Here is a 21648-nt window from a genome sequence, read left to right as displayed (position 1 = left end):
GCACTGTGGGTTCAAAGTGGTAGAGCGCTTCCTTGAGCAAAAGAGCTCAGGGCCGGTGCCCAGGCCCCACGTTCACGCCTCAGGCCCGGAAAAAACAAATGCAGCAGCAGCAGAAAGCTTTTCTATAGCACTTATGGCATCTGTGGATGTGGGTCCCTGTTCTATGTGCTTCCCATACATGCCGGTATTCACCCATGAAGTTATAAGTGCTATCACCATGTCAATTCCATGCAGGAAGAAATGGGAGATCTTGTGATATGCAATCTGCCCATAGTCACACATCTGAGAAAAGGAACAGAACCAGGGAAACAACTCAGTGTCCTGCTAGGCACCGGGTTCTGCCAACAACCACCAGAGGGCGCTCTGCCGCGAGCCAGCCTTCAGATGAGCCATCAGAGGAGGTTACCCTGACAGCCACACCCCACATAGCCCCTGAGAGACCCCAGCCAGGCCACACGTGGAGTCCTGACCTGCAGGAACTATCATACCATCCATACATATGTACTTCAAAATAAAAAAAAGTTCATTGCAAAAATAAAGCCTAGGTCTTGAAGCTGGGAGTCTTCTTGGCTGTAGTTCTGTGTCTCTAGAAAGAGGGGGCCGGGCTTCCTCCTGTGTTGTGTGACCCTGAGCTTCCTCTGCTCACTCTTGCCTTCACAGGGTGGGGGGGGAGGGGGGAGGGAAGAGGAGGCGGGGGAGAGAGGTGCTGCACCTTGCCTCAAAGCATCTCAGCCTGCAACGTGCACACGGGGTTGAGGGGGGGGGGCTGCCGTGTGTGCATGCAACCCTGGGTGGCCATACCCACAACTGGGCGTGTCTGCAGACCCGCACACTGGCTTGGGAATGTGTGTCAATGCACATCTCCCAACAGGGGTGTGAGAATCGCTGGCAGGAACTCAGATCCTACAATCTGTCCACTCCAGGTCACGAAGCAAGTGATCATTAAACTGATGCAAAATAAGTAAATAAACAAAACCCTCTCATGCCTGTGTGCCTTGCACGTACACAAGTACACGAGTAATGCTCACGACAGCCCCAAGAATCAGGAGTCATTATTATTCCCATTTCACTGAGGAAACTGAGGCACTGAGAAGTTCAGTAAGTTCCCAAGAGTCACATGGGAATGGTTCATGTGTGGAGAGGTACATGTTGTGAGTATGCTCGTGTGAGTGCAGTGTGCTCATGAACACACGTGCATACAAGCACATGTATGTGCACGGAGAAACTGCCATAGGTGATTTCAAATATTCCAGTCACCAGATTTTGCAACGCCACAACAGAGCACCCTAAAACCACACACACACACACACACACACACGCACTTGGAGATGTTGGTGTGGAGAACATTCCCTAGAACTCTGGCTACAGAGAAATGGAGGTAAGGCTGCTGCCTGCACAGCTGAGATTCTTCAGATCCCTGAAGCCCAGCCCCCTCCCCTCAAACCCTGTGCAAGCCACGGCGGAGCAGTCGTGTTTGATAGCAGCCATCATCCATTGTGCGGCTAAAGGAATTCTTCTCATCCCAGGCGGTCCATTGTCCAGGCCAAGGTCAGTACATCCACATCGCAGTGGCAACACGTCACTCAAGAAAAGAAGGGAGCAAAGCCAGTTAGGCCTTCTCTTCCCCATTCCTGCCAGACTCTAGAAGAGATACTGAGGCAAGCACCAGGCCTCCATCCTGTGGCTCTGTATTGGAACACACGACCCCAACAGCAAAGTGCACGGTGTGTTTGCTCAAAGCAGACAGATTTCTATCACCAGCTCAAAGGAAGAAAGAACCATCTAGTGGCTTCAAAGACTCGCCCTACCTACCTACCAGGAAGCCACAGCGCCCATCTCTGCCCCCATGCGTCCACCTTGCCCGTCTGTTTGCATCCATGGCATCAAGTAGAATGTTCTGTCACCTGCTCCTTTCTCATTCATCTAGATGAAGATGGTTACAAATGGAAGCATTGTCGTGGCTGCATGGTGTTCCACCCGGTAAGAATATTCTACTATCATTTATCCACTCTACGAGATTGGTTCTGGTTTGGTGCTTTTATGAGACCATTCTTTGACACGTCTTCTCATGAAAATATGAAGACGTTGATGGAGTTGCTGATCATGGAGATGTGTGTTCAGCTTTTGATACAGCAGAATGGTTTTCTACAGTGGTTCTACCAACTGACAGGTTCACCAGATCCTTGTCCAAGGGCTTAGTACTTTCTGTCTCCTTCAGTTTCTCTATCTTAGGAGATTCTTTTTTTTTTTTTTTTTTTTGGCCAGTCCTGGGCCTTGGACTCCGGGCCTGAGCACTGTCCCTGGCTTCTTCCCGCTCAAGGCTAGCACTCCGCCACTTGAGCCACAGCGCCGCTTCTGGCCGTTTTCTGTATATGTGGTGCTGGGGAATCGAACCTAGGGCCTCGTGTATCCGAGGCAGGCACTCTTGCCACTAGGCTATATCCCCAGCCCAGGAGATTCTTTTATAAATTTAAAAATATTTCCTCACTGTTCCCCTGATACACTTCCATTGCTATTCCCAATGAGGGTTTATTTTGGCCCGTAGCAAAACCCAAAGAACTCTTCCACGTTTATGCATTGCACAAATATCACTATCAGCCCCAGCCACACACCCCTGGGGCCGCCTCAGCACAGTAGAAATGCAGAAAGGAGTTAATGCCAAAGACCTTGAGTAGCTACAAGACCTTCAAACCTGAACTTTTCTTGTAAGACATTAAAATTAAGGAAGATCCCATATCCTCCCAGGTCCGTCTTCCCCTCCCCCCCACCAAAGATCTGTACCCCACTGCCCGCCCATCCCGTGAGCCACGCTCCTGACTCTGGCTGGCTGGTGGTCACACAGATTGCCACCTGCCAAATAGATATACTGAGTTGGGCTGTAGGACGGGTATGGAGTGAGTTCCCCATGCTGGACTTTGATTTACATGAAGTGCAAGCCTCCTTCATCTGGTCCCCATCCTGAACAAAAATGTTCACAGAAAACAGGGCTGGCATTCTTCCAGCTCCTTTCCTACTTTGCTGCCCTTCCCTCAACTGTAAATTCTGATGGAATGACTTATCAAACCTCTCCCATCACCCGCCTCGGTGAGCTAGTTAGCTAGCTCCCACTTCTGGGTCTCCTAGCTATCTGCAAGGCAGGTATTGGCATGGCCAGCCGCTCAGGGTCCCAGGAGCACAGAGGTGCCCCCTGCGGCCACTAAACACCACATCTCCATGTTTCCCCAGGGTTCTTCTCCAAGCCTGCAGCTGGCAGACGCATCCTCTCCCTCTTGGTCCTTCCTTTTCCCCTCCGAGCCTCAGATTCGGGACCGGTGACTGATGAAAGAATGGGCAGTCAGACCCAGACAGACAGGCCTGAGCTCCAGACTCAGGGGCCTGAGCAGCCCGGGGGCAGTCAGATGGTGGAGGCTGTGGGTCTCCAACCAGCCAGCTAGATAAGATCAGGAGACCTGTCACTAGTTTTGTGATTTCAAAGAGGAAAGGCCTCTCTGAGCACATTTTCATCTTCACAATGTCCGCGTAACTAACCTAAGGATAACGCCATCTAGTAATAGCTTACCATTAGGTAAGAGCTGCCTGGCCTCTCCTTGCTGGGTTTCCTGAGCCAGCCTCGCTCCTGCCAGTTGTGACCTCAGTTTTATCACCTGTGCTATGGGCACTTTAGTAACACCTCATGCTCTCTATCACGTGTTCTGCATTAAAGACTTTGGGTGGAAATGACTCCCGCATCATTTTGAAGGGTCTTTTAAACATGCAGTTGAGTCTAAGAAAAAAACGCTGGTCAAGTGATCCAAGGTCTGCCAGCCACAGAACAACACGCTCTGTCTCCTCATGTCATTTCTCTGATAGTCCATCTGAACCACAGCGTCTCCTCACGGCCATCCTGCCGTCTATAGACTCCCACCCAGACACTCAAGAGTCACTGGCTTCATCTCCAGGCCTCTTCTGCACTAGCAAGACCCTGCCGGGGGGGGGGGAGGGTCACTCTCTGGTGTTGGCACAGAAGTAACATTGCCCCTCCTCGGCATTCAGGCAGACAGGGAAGAAAGCCAAGCTCAGGCGCAACAGGGCATCTATGAGCACCCATTAGCCAACGCAGGAGCCATGGCCGAAGAGGGCAAACCACCTGTCTAAGGCTCAGTGAGGGAGGTTGGAGGGGTGTGGCGGGAGGACTCCAGGCTCCTGAGCCTCTAGAAACTCAGAGCCTATGCCATTCTGGAAGGGCTCCAAGACACCCCATTTTCTGCTTGTTCACCAGAATGGGTATGTGCTACTCCCCAGCAAAGAGCCAGGCCCTGCAGGCATGCGAAGCTCAATGCCGCTAGGGAAGGGGGAGGGGGTGCTGCTTTGCAAAAAGGAAAAAGAAAACTGGAAAACACATTTCCAAGTGGGGAAGGAGGGGGGCTCCTCCAGCCAGGACACTTCCTGCTTCAATCTCATTGTTTCCATCCCATTTAGAGAGAGCAAACGCTTCCTGGGATTCAATTTCTCTCATAATAGTTGGAAGGAAACAAAGCTATATATTGTAAACATTCACTGCTTTGTCTGAGAAAGAAAATCTTTATGGAGGGTAGAGGAGAGAAGCCAGCACACATGTAGATCAGGACCGCCCCCCCCCCAATCCACCCATCCCTAGTACCTTCGCACGGTACCTTCGCATGGCACCCATCCCTTCACATGGTACCTTCAAATATTTAAACAGCTCACATCTCAAGCCAGGAATCCAGGGCTTTAAGACAAATGTATTTTTAGCTACTGAAATGCAAAATTAAGATTGGGTAGATGTAAGTACCGAATCCCTCTCCACAGCTTTCTCTCAATGAAACCAAGACAGAGGCGCGAGGCTCTGTGCTTAGGAAGTGAGTTCTGCGTGACATACACTCAGTCTTCTGCACAGACACAGGACGGGGGTTCCTCTCCCTTCCCCACGTTTCATTCTCCAGCTGTGAAGTGATATTAAATGTCATCAGATCCGAGCAAAATCTATGGTCTGGAAGCAGTTGCCTTTAAGGCCCCCTCATATTTATTCAAAATTCATGAATCATGTTCCGATAACACAGCCATAATTATTTTTAAAGTGCGGAGGTTTGTGGCTTTAATAGGAAACGCTCGCAAAAGGCCTTTTCTCTTTGATTGTTTGTAATCTTAGCAGTAATCGCCGTGGTTACCTTCACCTGCACCACAGCGGCGAAACACAATTTCATTTCAATATGAATCGCGAGCTCTTCACCCAGGTTTTAATTAAAGCAATAAAAGCCCTGTCATCTTTGCCCTTTCCAATGTACACAGACTCAGAGGCCAGAGTTATATAGGAGGACTAGATTCTGAGATCCCAGCTCTCGGGGGAAGAGTCTCCTACAGCCCCAGTGCATGGCTTTGTTTCTGAGAAGCCCTGCTCATCGCTGTCTATGAGCTGCTACGTGTGTGCATCTGTAAAATGGGCACAGCAAACTGTACCCCGTACAACGATCAGCTGAAAGAGGCCATGCTCCAAGGAAAAAGAGGGACTGGGCCTCATATCTGAACCCAAACGTTAATTTAACATTATTATCTATTTTTATGGCTAGGAAACCCAATAGACATTCATTCCTGATTAGCACAGGGAAACATTCCAGGTTGATAGGTGTGAAAGGAACCAAGTGGGAAGAATCTTGAACTCAAAACTTCTTGGATCTTTCTTTTTTTCCTTGTGTTCTGAGCATTCTATACCACCCCCTACTGGGTTGGACACTTCCAGCTCAAGGCCATAAGCACCTCAGGTATCAAGACTGCAGGCACCAGTTCTCTTCTCCTGAGGTTTGCTTGGTTGTTTCTCTATCCACCACAGATCCAGCTCTAGGTGTTTGCAAAAACCTGACCAGACACACTTGGGAATCTACAGAGGGCTGATGCACAGACCCAATGGGTGGTGCTTGGAACCAAGTGCAAGAATCCAGCCAGGCACCAGTGGCCCACGCCTGTAATCCCAGCTACTCAGGAAGCTGAAATCTGGAGATTGCAGTTTGAAGCCAGCCTGGGCAGTCCATGTAACTCTTATCTCCAATTAGCCACCAAAAAGCTGGAAGTGGAGTTGTAGCCCAAGTGGTGGAGCACCAGTCTTGAGCACAAAAAGCTCAGGGACAGGGGCTGGGAATATGGCATAGTGGCAAGAGTGCTTGCCTCGTATACATGAAGCCCTGGGTTCAATTCCCTAGCACCACATATATAGAAATCAGCCAGAAGTGGCGCTGTGGCTCAAGTGGCAGAGTGTTAGCCTAGAGCAAAAAGAAGCCAGGGACAGTGCTCAGGCCCTGAGTCCAAGGCCCAGGACTGGCAAAAAAAAAAAAAAAAAAAAAGCTCAGGGAGAGCACCCAGGCTGAGTTCAAGCCACCTCTCTCCCCCCCACACCCCCATCCCAAACAAAAACTCACTAGTGGTTCATGCCTGTAATCCTAGCTATTCAGGAGACTGAGATCTGAGGATCATGGTTCAAAGCTAGCCCAGGCAGGAAAGTCCCCACGAGACTCTGATCTCCAATTAACCACCAGAAAACTAGAAGTGACGCTGTGGCTCAAGGCTAACTGGCCTTGAGCAAAAAGAGCTCAGGGATAGTGCCCAGGCTCTGAGTTCAAGTGCCACAACTGAAAAAAAAAGAATCCACGAGGCTCCAAGTTCTTGCCTATTTGGGGCATGCAGGTGAGGTGAGACACCGGGAAGTCTCCTGTCATTGTTATGTTATTGAATGTGTCATTTTTCATGTGTGCACATATTCCTGTGGAGTACACTTCCCAAACAATTTCTGGGTTAGAGGTCAATGCATTTATAATTTTAATAGATGTTGACAATCTGCCTTCTTTCAAGGTCACAGCAATTTATTCTTCCTATAACAATATATACTATCTGCTTTTCTCTCTCTTTTTCGCTTTACTCTGACAGAGTAGGTTATCCAACCTTTGGATTTTTGTCAACCCTACAGGTGATAGATGGTATATATATATCAATGGTAAAAAAATATATCAATGGTATTTTTTTTCTCTTATGAACTATTCTTAGCATCTATTCATATACTGAAAATCCATGTGTAGTTTCCTTTCTGTAATCAGCTCCTTGTTCTCTTCCAGAGTTTTAAAATGGATTTCTAGTAATTCTTCATATATTATTAAGGAGGTTAGTCCTTTCGATTGTGTTGTAACTTCTTGAATGTATTTCTTGCCTGATTCGCCTCCCTTCTTAAACTGAGGGCCCTGTACTAAGCTAACTTCCCAACCCCAGTTAATTGTTCAATTTCAAAGCCTTTTCTTCTAAGGTTTGAGTCACAGGAACATCTTCCCTGCTCCAAACTGTAAAGTCCATAAAGATCCTTTATTGGTGCATTTGTGGTTTCCTTGAGTACATGTAAGTCTGACTTACTTAAAAATGTATGATAGGGAATCAGCTGTGAGCCTATCATCTTTCTCTAAATCTTTCTTTTCTTAATTTCCTCTGCCCTTGGTTTCTAGGACTCCAGGTTCTCCTACGTCTCAGAACTCCCCTCCCTCCCCGGCTTCAGTTTCAGATGTTGGAGCTCAGAATTTAAGGATCATAGATCCTCTGATCTACCATCTAGATCCACAAATCTCATCTAGGGTTTTGAGGATTTCTGGTACACTTCTCCCACAAGCTCCAGGCTGGTACCACCACAGCACCGACCACTTGCAGACTCCTCCACTTCAACTTGTACCCCAGATGTCACGTCCCAGCCTGACCCCATCAAACCTGCACCCCCCCCCCCCAGGCCCTCCCCACCTCAGAAGATGGCACCACCATGCTAGAAAGCAGGGTCACAGTAGAAACTTGTTACTCCCACATCTCTCTCCTCTTCTATGTCCATCACCCACCCTTCACTTCCTACTGACTTTATCTCTGAGACACAGCTCAGACCATCTCCCCACCTCGACCTCCATCACAACCTAGGGCAAGTGTCCCCTCACCCGGCCTCACTATGCTGATGACCACATCACTCAATCTCAATTTCCCCCTGACTCTATCTGTTACACACACTTACACACACACACACACACACACACTCAATCACTCTTTACAAAAACCTCAGATCTTTAGCCAAAAAAAAAAAAGATAAGGGCCAAGAGAGTGGAAAACAAGGCACCGCCAGGAGGGCGTCTCGTGAGGAGCTGACGGCTGCAGGTCTTCCTTCTCCTCCCCAACCCCCATGAAATAAATACACGAGCATTTTTGGAGGGGATTTCCATCAGAGGAAGTGTCTGTAAACACACAGAGGTGGCTGGGGACCCATCTTGTGTCACCAAAGCATTATTTATGGTCAGAAAAACAGTGACAATGAACCATAGCTAGTTTTTTGGAAAATGTGTTTTGCCTAACTCTCTCAGTTGAGATTCCCTAGAAGTAGCACCTGGGGAGGGGGATTCCTATGAAGGGGACCCAGTATAGGAGGGATGCTGGAAGCAGGGAGAGAGGAAACGGGGAAAGGACAGGACAGGACAGGGCAGGAGTTAAACAAGGATGCAGCCTCAGCTGGAGCTCCATGGAGAGTTGCAGAGCTGATCAGGAAGTACCCACACACCCCTTCTAGCTCACTGATCAGTACCCACACACCCCCTCTAGCTCACTGATCAGTACCCACATACCCTCTCTAGCTCACAGTTCTTATTGGGTAAAGGCTGAATTTCTAGAGCAGTTAGCAGTGAACATCCAGCAGCTGGACAGGGGTGGCTTGGCTGGTCAGCACCCACAGAGCCCACAGCCGTACCCTGTTCTCCCGGAACCCCACGAGGCAAGCATCACTGTCTCCTCTCAATAGTAGAAGAGCTGGAATTTGAACCCAGGTCTGCTGAAGCCCAAGCCTACTTCCTGTCCCCTTTGCCCCTTCCCAGAACCATCTCCTTCATGCTGGGATGGTGTAGCCAAGAATGACCAATCCTCTTGACCCCTGGGCGGGGTCTGCACTCAGCAACGCAGTTCTTGAGGACGCAGCCCTGTCTGAGAGAATGACATCTCAGTCTGCCCAGGAAAGTCGGGGACCAAAGTAACTCGAAGACAGGCACAGAGGAGGAGGGAGGGGCAGGATAGAGGAGGGATTGATCATTTATGAAAGCTAAGGTAGCTAGGCAGGAATTGTGTGGAGATTTAAACACACACACACACACACACACACACACACACACACACACACACACACACACCAAACAACAGAGCATGAATTTGCAAAAGCAACGTCCAACCTATTAGAACCAATTGGAAAAGTGTATGAAGGAAGAGACACAGGGCTAGCCCATACCTAATGGGAGCCTTGGTTTAGGTCTAGACTATGGCTTCGCAGTAAACAAAAAACATACTGCAGGAAAGAGCAGGTTTGTGACAGGCCAGCACTGGACATCCTGAGGGCAAAGACATTCCAAAACATGGCTTCCTGCCCATATCTAGAGCCTGGGACATCGGAAGTGCCCAATATACATTTTCTAGGGTAGGCTAACCAGATTATTTAACTGTACTTAGAAAGTGTATTTATAGCACCCAGTGCTGGTGGCTCATACCTATAACCCTACCTACTTAGGCGGCTGAGATCGAAGATCACAGTTTGAAACCAGCAATAGCAGAAAAGCCCCCAAGAGATTCTTACCTCCAATTAACCACCAGAAAGCCAGAAGTGGAGCTGTAGCTCCAAGTGGTAGAGTGCTAGCCTTGAGCAAAAGAGCTCATGGACAGTGCCCAGGCCCTGGGTTCAAGGCCCACTACCAACAACAGAAAAAAAGAAGGTGTGTTCATGATGTAGATCTATGAGAGCCTTGGGACCCCTGCTGGCCCTGAAGCCTTTATTTTGACTGCCTCATCTATGTCAGTAACAGGGACACACATCACGGCATGCCGTCCACCTGTGTTAGGTGGTGTGGGTACTCTAGAAAAAAGGCAAGGTATTAAAGACTAGCTGCACACCTGTGGCTCAGTCCTGTAATCCTAGGAGGCTGAGATCTGAGGATAGAGGTTCAAAGACAGCCCAGACAGCCAGGTCTGTGAGGCTTGTATGGCCAATTAACCAGTAAAAAGCTAGTAGTGGAGCTGTGGCTTAAGTAATAGAGAGTTAGCCTTGAACAAAAAAATCATAAAAAGCTAAGAGACAATACCTAGGCCCTGAGTTCAAGCCCCCAGTACTAGCATAAAACAAACAAACAAACATGCAAGACTAGAGGCCAGTACTAGTACAGGACTGGGAAATGTGAGAGTTATTCTCCAACAAAATCAGCAGGAGCCACACTCTGTGTCTCCCACATGTAGTCTTTAAAAAGACCACAACACTTTGCAGCCACTGCCATCAAAAACTGGTCTCCATTTCCCCACTCCTTGGCTCTGTGACTAGCTGTGACCAGTAGGAAGAGCTAGCAGTCATGACATACCAGCTTCAAGTCGAGGTCTCCTGAGATCCTGCAGTATCTTTCCTCGCTGCTCTACAAGGCAGCCTTCCACCCTGTGAACAGCTTCAGGCTGGCCTACTGTAGGACAAGAGGCCCTGCGGGAGCAGCAAACCTCTTTCCATCCCACTCAGGCCTGCCCTCGAGTTCATTGCTCATTCTAGCTGAACCCAGTCAAACTGTAAATGAATGCAGCCATGAAATAAATATAATCTTAAGCCACTACAACACGAAGTGCTTGTTTTGCAGCGAAATGGGCAATGTTCAAAGGAGCCTGGGAGCTAGACACACACCTCTAATCCCAGCTCCTGGGAGGGGAAGGCTGCAGAATCACACCCCAGGGAAAAAGTGAGACCCCCATCTTTTAAAAAATGCAAAAAGGACAGAGGGGCATGGCTGAAGTGGTAGAATCCTTGCCTAGCATGTTAGCCCTGGGGTCAACCTCTAATATCACACACAGGTACATGGCACAAACATGATCGAGTTGCAAATTTTGCTTATACGAAAGTTGGCCCATGCTACAGGGTAGACTTAGAATCTCAGCAACTTCTAATGCCTGCTTCATAGAGTGTGCAGTTAGAGAAGCCCTGTGTAGGGGTGAGAGCCAGCACCACAGCTCTGGAAAGACTGGGAGTCCAGTTACCCTGCTCTCCTGTTAGGGAAAGCAGAGAAAAGCGAGGGTCACTTTCCTCCACCACCCACCCACCACACCGGCGTTTCCTGACTGCCTGCTGTATGCCCGACACTGGGCCCCACTGGAGTGCAAGCAGTGCAGGGAGAGACATGGAGTTACAGAAAATGATCCAGTGCCATGAGAAACATGAGGAGGGGGGTTGATTGGATTTGGGGGTCAATTACTTCCTGGCTTAGGAAGTAATATGAAGGGTCAATTAAGTCAGTGGCCACCTGGGAGTGGACAGTACCAGGCTCTCCAAAGGCAGAGCAAGGTCAGGGATGGAGCTTGGTGTGAGCCCCTGGCTGGGTCATCTTGGCGGAGTCAATCAACATCCTGGAGCCTCAGCTGTATCTACCATGGCCTTGGCAGTAACATGAAGATGGCTAAGATAACCACTGAGAAACATTCTGCAGTCTAGTTGGTGCGAGAACGACAGCTGAGACGGCTGTTATCCATAGTTTGGGGGGAGAGGACATTATTGTCTCAGAGTCTCCTCTCAAGGACTGTACCCCATCTGTGAAAGCCTAAAAGCAGACACAGTTCTCAGAGCCCCAAGTTCCTTTCTCGGTCGGAGGTACCAAGACTTTGTACCAGGGTGACAGCTAGACCTGACTCCACTGGTTCTGAGCGCCAGTGCTCAGCACATGAACAAAAGGCCATACAGACCAGGTACCAGTGGCTCAAGCCTGAACTCCTAGCTACCCAGGAGGCTGAGCTCCAAAGACCACAGTTTGGAGCCAGCCTGGGCAGAAAAGTTCACAAGACTCTTATCTCCAATTCACCACTAAGAAGCCAGAAGTGGAGGGGTGTGTGACTCAAGTGGTAGGGTGCCAGCTTTGAGCAAAGAAAGTTCAGGGACCATGCCCAAGCCCTGAGTTCAAGCCCAAGTAATGGCACAAAAAAAAAGCAATGAAGATAGTGTGAAAAGGCACAGGAGATATTCTGGAGTTAGTTCAGGAGGACAGCTGCATTTCCAGGTTGATTATGAACGTGTGACATCAATGGATGCTCCAGGGGCCTGGAGTTTTGTCCGTCAGTCTTACAAGGTGGCACATGTAAAGCAATGTAAGAGAACATAGCTGCAGTAGCCTGGTGCTTACACTGGCCAGAAAAGGGGCATGGTGTCACCTTAGCACATGTAGCCTGCCCTGGCAAGGGAAGGGGAGGCAATGTCCTGCGAAGGCCCCACTGGGACCACAGGAGCTTCCTCCCTGGCAGGGCTGAGGGTCACAGGCCAGCCTCTCATTCATTGGCTGCCCTCGGGGACCTACCACACTTAAGTAAGGCACAGAAATGTCTGCTTCCTTCCCCGCCTGGAAAACAGACCCAGCCTGTTGGTGGAGAGACCATCCAATTCAGACTCCACAGACAGAAGGTGGAGGTCAGGAACAGGGCCGGCTTTCTTCCCACAGCGCAGCAGGTTATGTTGCAGCTATGCACTGCCCGGCTTTTGAGCTGCACTAGCAGGCTGCAGGTGGCACGGGCCTCACTGGCCCACTCTCATGCACAGTCTGTGATGAGGACCCTCCCCCAGGGCTGCAAGAAGGATGTCCACAGCTGGGAGAAATGCTCACTTTCATCTCTTTATGGAAACACCACTCCAGTTTGCATGTGTGGCCCCCAGAAGGCTGGCGTCAGACAGTGACACACACATACTCCCCACTCACTGCCAGAAATGACCCTGCCGGAAGCCTCTGCTCCCCTGAAGTGCCAGGTCCACACCACCAGCCTCCCCAGTGGCCTCTGACATCTGACTCCAGGCAGGCAGAGAACCCTGATCGCCTAGGCCTGGTTCTGTAGGCATCTGCTATTAGCATGTCCCCAGCACACTGCAAGCAAGAAACGGCCAGCACCTGGGAACCCCCCAAATTTTCCCTGACATCACATTTTGAGTATCATCCAGTTCCTACTATTTCATCACAGGAAGCCACCAGCAGCCAGGGGAGTTGATTTCCAGAACATTCTTCTCCGAACACAGTTGAAGAACTCAACTGATCTTCTTGAACATTCTGAGAGGGAAGAGCAGCAGGTTGTTCTCCCTAACTTTCCAGCCCTCCTTCCTCCACACCCCAGGGGCAGCTTGGCTCCAGCAAGCCCGAGCTCAGACCCCACTCGGGGGGGAAGGGGCACCCACCTGGCTGGTTGGCAGGAGCTCTGGGTTGCTGTCACTCATCCCCACGTAGGCACTGTCACCATCAAACTAGAACAGAGAGAGAGAAGCAGTGCTGATTAAAACATGTTCAGAGTGGCGGCAGGAGAAGCCACCAATGGAGGTCAGGGGACTGTGCCAACCGGAATGGACAGAGGAGCCTCGGACACCCAAGGCCCCCTTCCAGCAGGGCTCCATGCTGTCACATGGAGGATGAAGATGGAGACCCAAGCCCTGCACTCCACTCCCTGGCCGGGCATGCTCGGAGCCTCCGCATCCCAGAAGGTTGCAAGCACCTCGCAGCCAGTGTCCTCCAGGCAATCAGCGAGAGCTAGACTCCTATGTGCCTGCCAGGCAAGGCTGAGAGCTCCCCAGAGAGCCTTGGGGCCATCGCATGACCTTAGACGTGTCTAATATTCCCCAGTGAGTGGGTAACGTGCACGTGTAATTCGCTGAGTAGGCAGGTGCACTTACGACTTTGGTAAACACGCTCCCCATGCAGTTCATGCTCTCTCCTTAGAGACCTCAGCCCAAAAGATCTGGCTAAGAGTGCTTAGCCTGGCACTGTGAAACACGCTTCCTAAAAGGACAGTTCTAAACCCTCGTGGTAGACTAACAAGGAACGTGCACTTTTCCCCTGCTAAAAACCAAGGAAACAGGTGGGGGAGGGTAGGATAACTCCCCCTGTGGAGAAACCGAGACTGAGCACCACTTGGTTGCTTTGCCCTGCTCCATCTCTCTAACTGGGCTGCAACCTCCCTCCCTGCTAGCAGAGATCAAGGATTTTCTAGATCCTTCCAAGGACCGAACAATTCGATTCGCCCAGAGCTCAGCACATAGCAGATACTTGACAAGTGTGTTAGAGGCTCGGGGAAGAGAAGAGTTGTCCTCAGCAACCATTTTGGAGACCACTGGTTGCTGGGGAGCTTGGCCCGCAGTCTTGGAAAGGAGACCCTGGATTGAGGGAGCGGACAAACAAGAGGGTGGGCAGATGCCTGTGAGGCCATCAAGGCATGTCTGAAGGTGGCTTCCTCATTCACACTTTTGTTCAGCCAACATCTAAGAAAGATCTGCCCTGTGCTGGAGTAAACTAGCACCTGGCTCTCGTGAAGGACTTGGCCTGGGGTCTGCCTCTGTGTCTTACACAGTGCCCCAGAGCATGCTGGGATGGGAATCTGAACAGAAGCCTGAGGCTGAAGAGAGACCTGCCCTTTGCCCACCTTTGCCAGAGCTCCAACCTGGCATAACCTCTAGAGTGGGGACATGAGGAGGGAGGGGGACCCCGAGGGCTCTGCGGCTACCCTCTGGCTTGGCCTGTGGCTTGGTCTCTGCCACTAAGTCCTAGGGTTTACACCCTTGCACACACTCCTTCAGAGCAAAGAGGGGGTCACAAATTCGCCTCTTCCCCCAGACGCAGCAGGGCCACCTCTATCTCCAGATCACCATTGCTCAGTGTGTGCTGAGGTGACCTGGGTGGCATGCAAAGACACAGGTGCACCCAAGGCCCGTGTTGGCATGGGCCTGTGTCATACAATAAACAAGAAAGCACATGGCAGGGCTGGGAATATGGCCTAGTGGCAAGAATGCTTGCCTCCTACACATGAAGCGCTCGGTTCGATTCCCCAGCACCACATATGGAAAACGGCCAGAAGGGGCGCTGTGGCTCAGGTGGCAGAGTGCTGGCCTTGAGCGGGAAGAAGCCAGGGACAGGGCTCAAGCCCTGAGTCCAAGGCCCAGGACTGGCCAAAAAAAAAAAAAAAAAAAGAAAGCACATGGCCCCCCATGCCTCGCACCCCTGGGTAACACAAACCAATGCACGCAGAGCACAAGCACAAGGATGCGCATGTCAGATTGTGTGTGTTGGACACACAGTCCCCAGAGCAGACACACAGGAAGCAGGGTGCACCAGACACGTGGAAATCCACCACACATCTGCAGCTCTCTAATGCCATCCACCTAAGTGTGAACACAAACACACAGCAAGTATGGATAGGGAGACTCACGGGGCCTGAATCCCGTGCCTCTTTCATAATTTATCAGTCCTTCAGCCAAAATAAATAAATAAATAAATAAAACAACCCTGTTTTGATACACCACACAGCCTTCTGCATGCTTTAAATTGTGAAGAAGAAATGGGGGGGGGGGGAACCACAGACTAAGAACTGCCGTGCAACTTGTCAAGAGAACATCCTCTTAGCCACTGCCTGGAATAGATTAATTTTCCCCATTTCATATTCTAATTATAATTCCTTTTCCCACTGCCATCTTCAGTCCTCATTACAGCTGGAAGATTGTTCTGCAAAAGCCAGGCCTTCATCTTCCCTTCCCAAGAGTTTTGTCATGGAAATGAGTTTTGGAATCTGAAAGAACTCACATTTTCGCAAACATCGAATGCAAAAGGATAACCCTTTCACAATGGCCACAAGACGTGTTCACAGAGGCTTCTCAAGGGTCTGCCTCTCCCTCTGTGTGGTCCCCTTGGGGACAGGCGATCCTGGGTCCCTATTCCAACATCCACCTCCCAATCTAAGTATATCATGTTCTCGAAAAGGGTGTTTTTTTAATCTTAAAGCAAACCTAGGCTCATAGCAGGCAATGTGCAAAGTAAAGAACACTGGGTCTTAAGAGTCAAGAGCCCAGCTCCACCTGTCCCACCTCGGCAAAGTTCCTCAGCTAGTCCTAGCCTTATCTTTCTGACTCTGAAAATTATTGATTCATGATAGATATCAATAAAATATGTGGGGTGGGCACATAAAATAAGTGGGTGGGTAAAAGGGAGAAATGAAATAAAGGATGGGTGGGTACAAGGATGCATGGATACAAACCCAGATGACTAATGGATGAATGATAGCTGGGTGGATGGCTAGATGGATGGTGGCTCTTAGATGGGTAATGGATAGTATAAATAATCCTTGTTCAACAGAAACTTAATACAAGTCATAAATGTGAGCCGCACATGGTAAATTTTCTAGTAGCTACAGTTTAAAGGGTATATAGCCTATTTAACCTAAAATATTTACAATATCATGATCTCAATATGTAATCAACATAAACCTACTAACACTTAATAAGATGGTTTATTTAATAGGGTAGAGGAATGAACAAATGCATGGATGGATGGTCGGATGGATGGATGAGCAGATGCAGCTGGGGATGTGTAGATGGCAATGGCTGAGAGAAGTGGCTGGATAAACAGATGCATGCATGAATGAATGGATGCATGGATGGATGGATGGGTGGATGGGAGAATGAAGTGCCTGGGTAGATAGACTAGGGTGGATGGGTGAATGGGATGCAATGGAGTGTTAGATAAGCTGTCTGGTATTTCCTGCTGACTCTTTTTGTACTTTCCTTGGACAAAGTCATGGCTTCTCGGAATTGCAGTATGTCGCTGCCTCTGAATTCCTTATCACTAGCTAAGTTACCTCAATATTCCCATGTACAATGTCTCCCTGGACACTTCCCCGGTTTAGTTAATGAGCTCCTCTCCTCCAATCCAACACTGAACGCCGGACAGGATGAACCTGCTATTCCTCCAGCACTCCCTCATCATGGTGCAAGGAGTCACTCCACAGTTCCACCTCCACACCCCTGGGTAGCCCATCCAGTCACCCCTAAAAGCTTTCTGCTTGGTGAACCCACAGATTCATTTTCACCTTGGCTATTACTAGTGATCTTTCACAATCTCCTCACCTTTCAGATTAAACCCTACTTGTACTGCATATCTCTGAGCCCTACATCCAGATGCCCCCATGCCCAGCCCAGGGACTCAGATCCAAATGCCCTCAATGTTGTAGAAACAGCCTGGAGCATTTGCCTCCTGCAGTCCTCTCTGCATTGAAGTCCAGCCCTTCCTCCCTCTGGCACTCCCTCCTTCCCCATCTGCCTTACCCACCCCTTCCAGTCTTGCTTCTTACAAATCCACAGCCGACTAGGAATAGCCTGGATTCTGAGCATTGGTTCCACTAACTACTGGCTGGTCACGTGACCTTGGATTTCTATACATTTAACCTTGGATTTCACTTCTCTGTGCTTTCGTTTCCTCACCTGTAATACAGTAGCTAATATTCCCACTTCATGTCATTCTTGACATCTGTGATGGGATATTAGGAGCTAAGATCTGTGACCTGTTTAATGATGTTAGCCATTTCTAACAGATGCTTGACAAATGTTACCTATTACTGCTATTTCATGCTAAGCTCGTATCCTATAGCCAGGCCTTCCCCCAACTACTTACATCACCACCACCCTGTGATTCTGAATAGGTCAAGCGTCTTCCTCCAGTTCAAGACCAGTCCCTTTGCTTTGATCCCAGCATTTCTCCTATGTCTCCACTGTGCTCATTCTCCTTCTTGTTCCCAGGCCTATGCTGCACCTACAATGTACCAAGGACCAGATTCCCACACACTGGGGATTCTACAGTGAATGGTTGTTGTTGCTGCTCCCTGGGAACTTGCAAACATGTGAATAAATAATGGCACTAGAAAGAAGGAAAGAGAGATTAAGCAGCCATTCACAGAATACCATCTGCCAGGCTCTTACTGTGTTCCAGACTTGTTCTAGATGCCAGGAAGACCATAATAATGGTCAGGACATTGCCCTGCTTCCCAGAAGCCCCCAGTCCTCTGAAGAAGCCAGTGGCCCTTTTACTCCTTCCTGTTCTCCAGAACTGCAATGAAAAGCCAGTCTTGACCATAGCCTGAGCTCTAAACAAGTGATCACAGACATGACTAAAAGCCTTCCTGATTGGCCAATGACAGCTTTTCTGTAACTCCCATTCCACCACCAGCCCTATATTCACAGATGGGAACAGCCATCCCTGGAACTTGTGCCTCCTGAACTCCATGTTTCCACAAACTTGCAAAGCCCAGCTCTTGTTTAATTCAGAAAGACTAGCCGTGTGGAATACTGTGGTGAAACACATTCAGATTCTTGTTGTAGACAGTGACGCAGGTGACAGGGCCAGGACCAGGCTAGCACAGGGGACAGAAGCAGGAGGTGGGCTTTCCCATACAGGTATTGTAAAACAGTGACTTAGAAGCTCTACCCTATGAGGGATATAAGAGGTGGCAGGGTAATGAGCAGGTGCACAACACCCAAGGCTGCTGTGCACACAGGCTGGAGAGTACCTACAGTATACCAGCCCTTGACCTGTGCCAGATCATCTCACTGGAACCCCGTGGAGATGGCAGGCCTGCCATGACCACCCCTGCACAGACAGAGCAAGGTGATGATCAGAGTATTTGGGAACGTGCCAGTGTCAGCCTGCCCAGGTACCAAAGCGATGCTGTTCTGTCTGACAAAGCTGCTGCCTGCTCCCCTCGGCACAGAGATATAGATCAAAGGCCAAGGAGGCACAGACCTGGAGAGGTGCGCCTCCTCTCTCTTTGGATCGCTGGGGAGATCTAAAGGGTAACAATCAAAGCAGCACAGAGCGCTCCCGCCAGCCCCCACACGTGCCCCCGAGAACACTCATTCTGCACAGATAAAGCCAAGACAGAGGCGCAAACCTGGCAGCTGTGACCAGGGCCCTGCCGCGGGTACAGTTTCACGTGGAAGTAGCCCAGGGAGATACGAATCAGGACAGGAAATGCCAGGCAGGGCGGGGACAGAGGCCTGGGCAGATGGAGAAGGGACGTCTCAGGCTCCAGTCAAGGTCCCATCCGCCATGTGGACAAGCACATGATGACACAGCAGTTACAAACGTGAGGCCTGGGATGCAGGTCACCAGGGTCCAAATTTGTGGGTGTACTATTTTCCACCGTGTGTGATTTCTTTTTAAATACGTATGCTTCTGTCCTCATCTTGGAAATGGGTATGATGATCACGGAGCCTTGACTGCTGCATTCAGTGAGTGACAATGCAGAAAGCGCTCAGTACATTGCCTCAGTACTGAGAAAAGCCTCCGCATCTGGTTTCACCACAACACATGGGGGTCACAGTGACGACCTCTCTTATGGGGATGAAGGACTGAGGACCATTTCCCACAAAACTCTTGAGGTCCTAAGCATGAGGAAAAGCATTGAACCTCCTGCCTATTGTACACAACTTGGAAAAAAAAATATCCTAAGTTCCAGTCTATAAAAACTCCTACTGAGCCGGGCACCGGTGGCTCACACCTATAATCCTAGCTACTCAGGAGGCTGAGATAGAGGCTCCCGGTTCAACGCCAGCCCTTGCAGAAAAGTCCATGAGAGTCTTATTTCCAACTACCCTCCAAAAGCCAGGAGTTGGGCTGTGGCTTCACTGAGAAAGCTAAGGGACAGCATCTACGTCCTGAGTTCAAACCCCAGGACCGGCACACAAAGAAAAGGAAGTTCTACCAAGGGCTAATTTTTTCCATGATGACAACTTTCATACAGTGTCCTCAGAAATGTTGAATCTCAATTTCTCTCCAACTAGGTTTTCTCCTGGTTAGTCTCCTTGCATTGCTGGACATTATGTTGGACATTCTACCTCTCTGTCTACTTGGGAAATTAGTGCCGCCACTGAGGCCCAGAGAGGCTGGGGATCTTCCCAAGGCCACACAGCCAGGCTGAGCCCAGGCTAAGTCTCCACACTCACACAGATTCCTACTCTGAACATGTATAAACTGTGTGACCCAGAGCAGGTGACCTTATGACCCCGGATTAGGTTCTGGGGAGACAAGTCTTGTGCCCAACATGCCAGAAGGGTTGAGGATATGCCTGGTGGGCAAGCTCAGAGCTGTGGACCCCTGTAGATTCCTCAGCCCCACTAGGAGCAGAAGTCACACCACTTGTTTTAGTCAGCTAAAAACAATAAGTCAGGAGGCAGCATACAAATGGCGGTGGTCCACACAGGGATGCTGGGTAAATGCCATCAGGTAGGTGCATGCTCTGGAAGGCAGGAGTCACTGTCCCCACCTCACAGACAAGACTCACCATCCTCCAGCTGGCTCTGACCCATCCCCTTCTAACCTTGTGCCAGCCAGAGGGCGGCCACCAGCCTGGTCGGCCACTGAACACTCAAAAGGCGACACCCACACTGAGCTATGCTTGCCTGGAACATGGACCCGAAGACACAAGACCAGAACAGCAACAAGAAGGATGCTCAGTATGCCATGCGTGTGGTTAAGACAGGTCACACATGGGTTCAACACACTACCAACACACACCGTTGAAGTTCCTAACCACTAACTTTACCTTTGTATGTTTGAATACAGCGACAAGGAAGTTTAAAACCACCTATGTGGTCGGCATTATACTCAGTTTTTAAAGTGTGTGTGGGAGGGGGTATCAGGCACGCTGAACTACCACCGAGCTATATCCCAGCCTGGCTAGTGTCTTGTTCTGGAAGAAGGTGACAGTCCAGACACACTGTCTCAGCCACTGCTCAGACCCCAAAACCCAGCCCATGGAGGAGCTGACTTCCATCCACATGTCTAATTTCCCTGGGTAGATGTGGGGAAACTGAGGCGCTGGGACAGAGAGACTTGTTTAGGGCGAGTGTCCAATAGAGAGGAATTTATCCATTCAGCAAATGTTACTTAGGCCCTCCTATGTGCTCTGAGTGTTGGTACACAGCAGGGAAACAAAATAGGGGGCCCACATTCCATTCCAAGGCTCAGCTCTGCTGCGGTGTGCAGGCTAGGCATGGCGGGCAGAGGACCAGAGTGATTCTGGAGGCCCGGACAGCGGAACTCAGCACAAAGCCCTTACTTCCCACAGGTGTCTCAGTCTCAGGGCTCACAGCCTATACATGTGGCAGGCCCAACCCCAGCCCATAGCTGGGGTCTACCTCCGAGGCCCACCACAGCACAAAAGCCAGCTGCCACTGCCAAGAAGGACCTGAACAGGGCAGGCCCAGTTAAGCAAAGAATGAATAGTGGTTTAGCAGCCCTAGGACAGCCACTGGTAACTTTGCACATAGACTGCATTACTGCAGATTTACAGCAAAAATTATCCTCTCAGCCCCGCTGAAAGCCATTCGGAGCTCGCTCCCATCCCCGATTATAAATCTAATTGCACATTCCAAACAGACAAGCGCTCATTAAGCTTTAATTATGCACATGTTGTTTTCAACAAACATTTTCATTTGGCCGCTGTGTGGAGGATGGATCCATGCAAGGAGCGGGGTTGGGAAGAAGTGGGTCAGGGTGTGGCTAGAGGGGGGCCATCGGAGGGGTAGGGCCAGGGCTGCGCTAGACTGGCTCATGATTTGATGCCCTTCTTCCGTTCCCAGAGTTCCCCTAAGCTGGCGCCCATAGGCCAGCTTAAGTAGGAACAGGGAAGAGAAGTCTCCACAGCCCTGCTCTTAGGCATCATGATCCTGCGGTTTGCACTCTCATTCTCCAACACCATCTTCCCATTCTGTGTCCCCCTACTCATTTCCCTCACCATTGTTTTCTGAGCATTGAGGGGTCAAAGCAGTGAGGGGCCAGACTCTGTCCTGGTCACTTT

General features: G+C 49.9%; 1 protein-coding gene across 1 annotated transcript in view; it reads right to left on the bottom strand.

Moving 5' to 3' along the window:
• Tox2 (TOX high mobility group box family member 2) overlaps positions 1 to 21648 on the bottom strand; it is a 94772-nt gene that overhangs the window by 42865 nt on the left and 30259 nt on the right. Inside the window, exon 2 of the mRNA XM_048349460.1 lies at positions 13214 to 13279. Within this exon, the coding sequence (XP_048205417.1) occupies positions 13214 to 13279 (66 nt within the window). The remainder of the gene's footprint in view (positions 1 to 13213; positions 13280 to 21648) is intronic.

This window comes from Perognathus longimembris, chromosome 6, assembly GCF_023159225.1.
Source record: "Perognathus longimembris pacificus isolate PPM17 chromosome 6, ASM2315922v1, whole genome shotgun sequence".
Lineage (NCBI taxonomy): Eukaryota > Metazoa > Chordata > Mammalia > Rodentia > Heteromyidae > Perognathus > Perognathus longimembris.
This window is presented reverse-complemented; position numbering and strand designations above follow the sequence as displayed.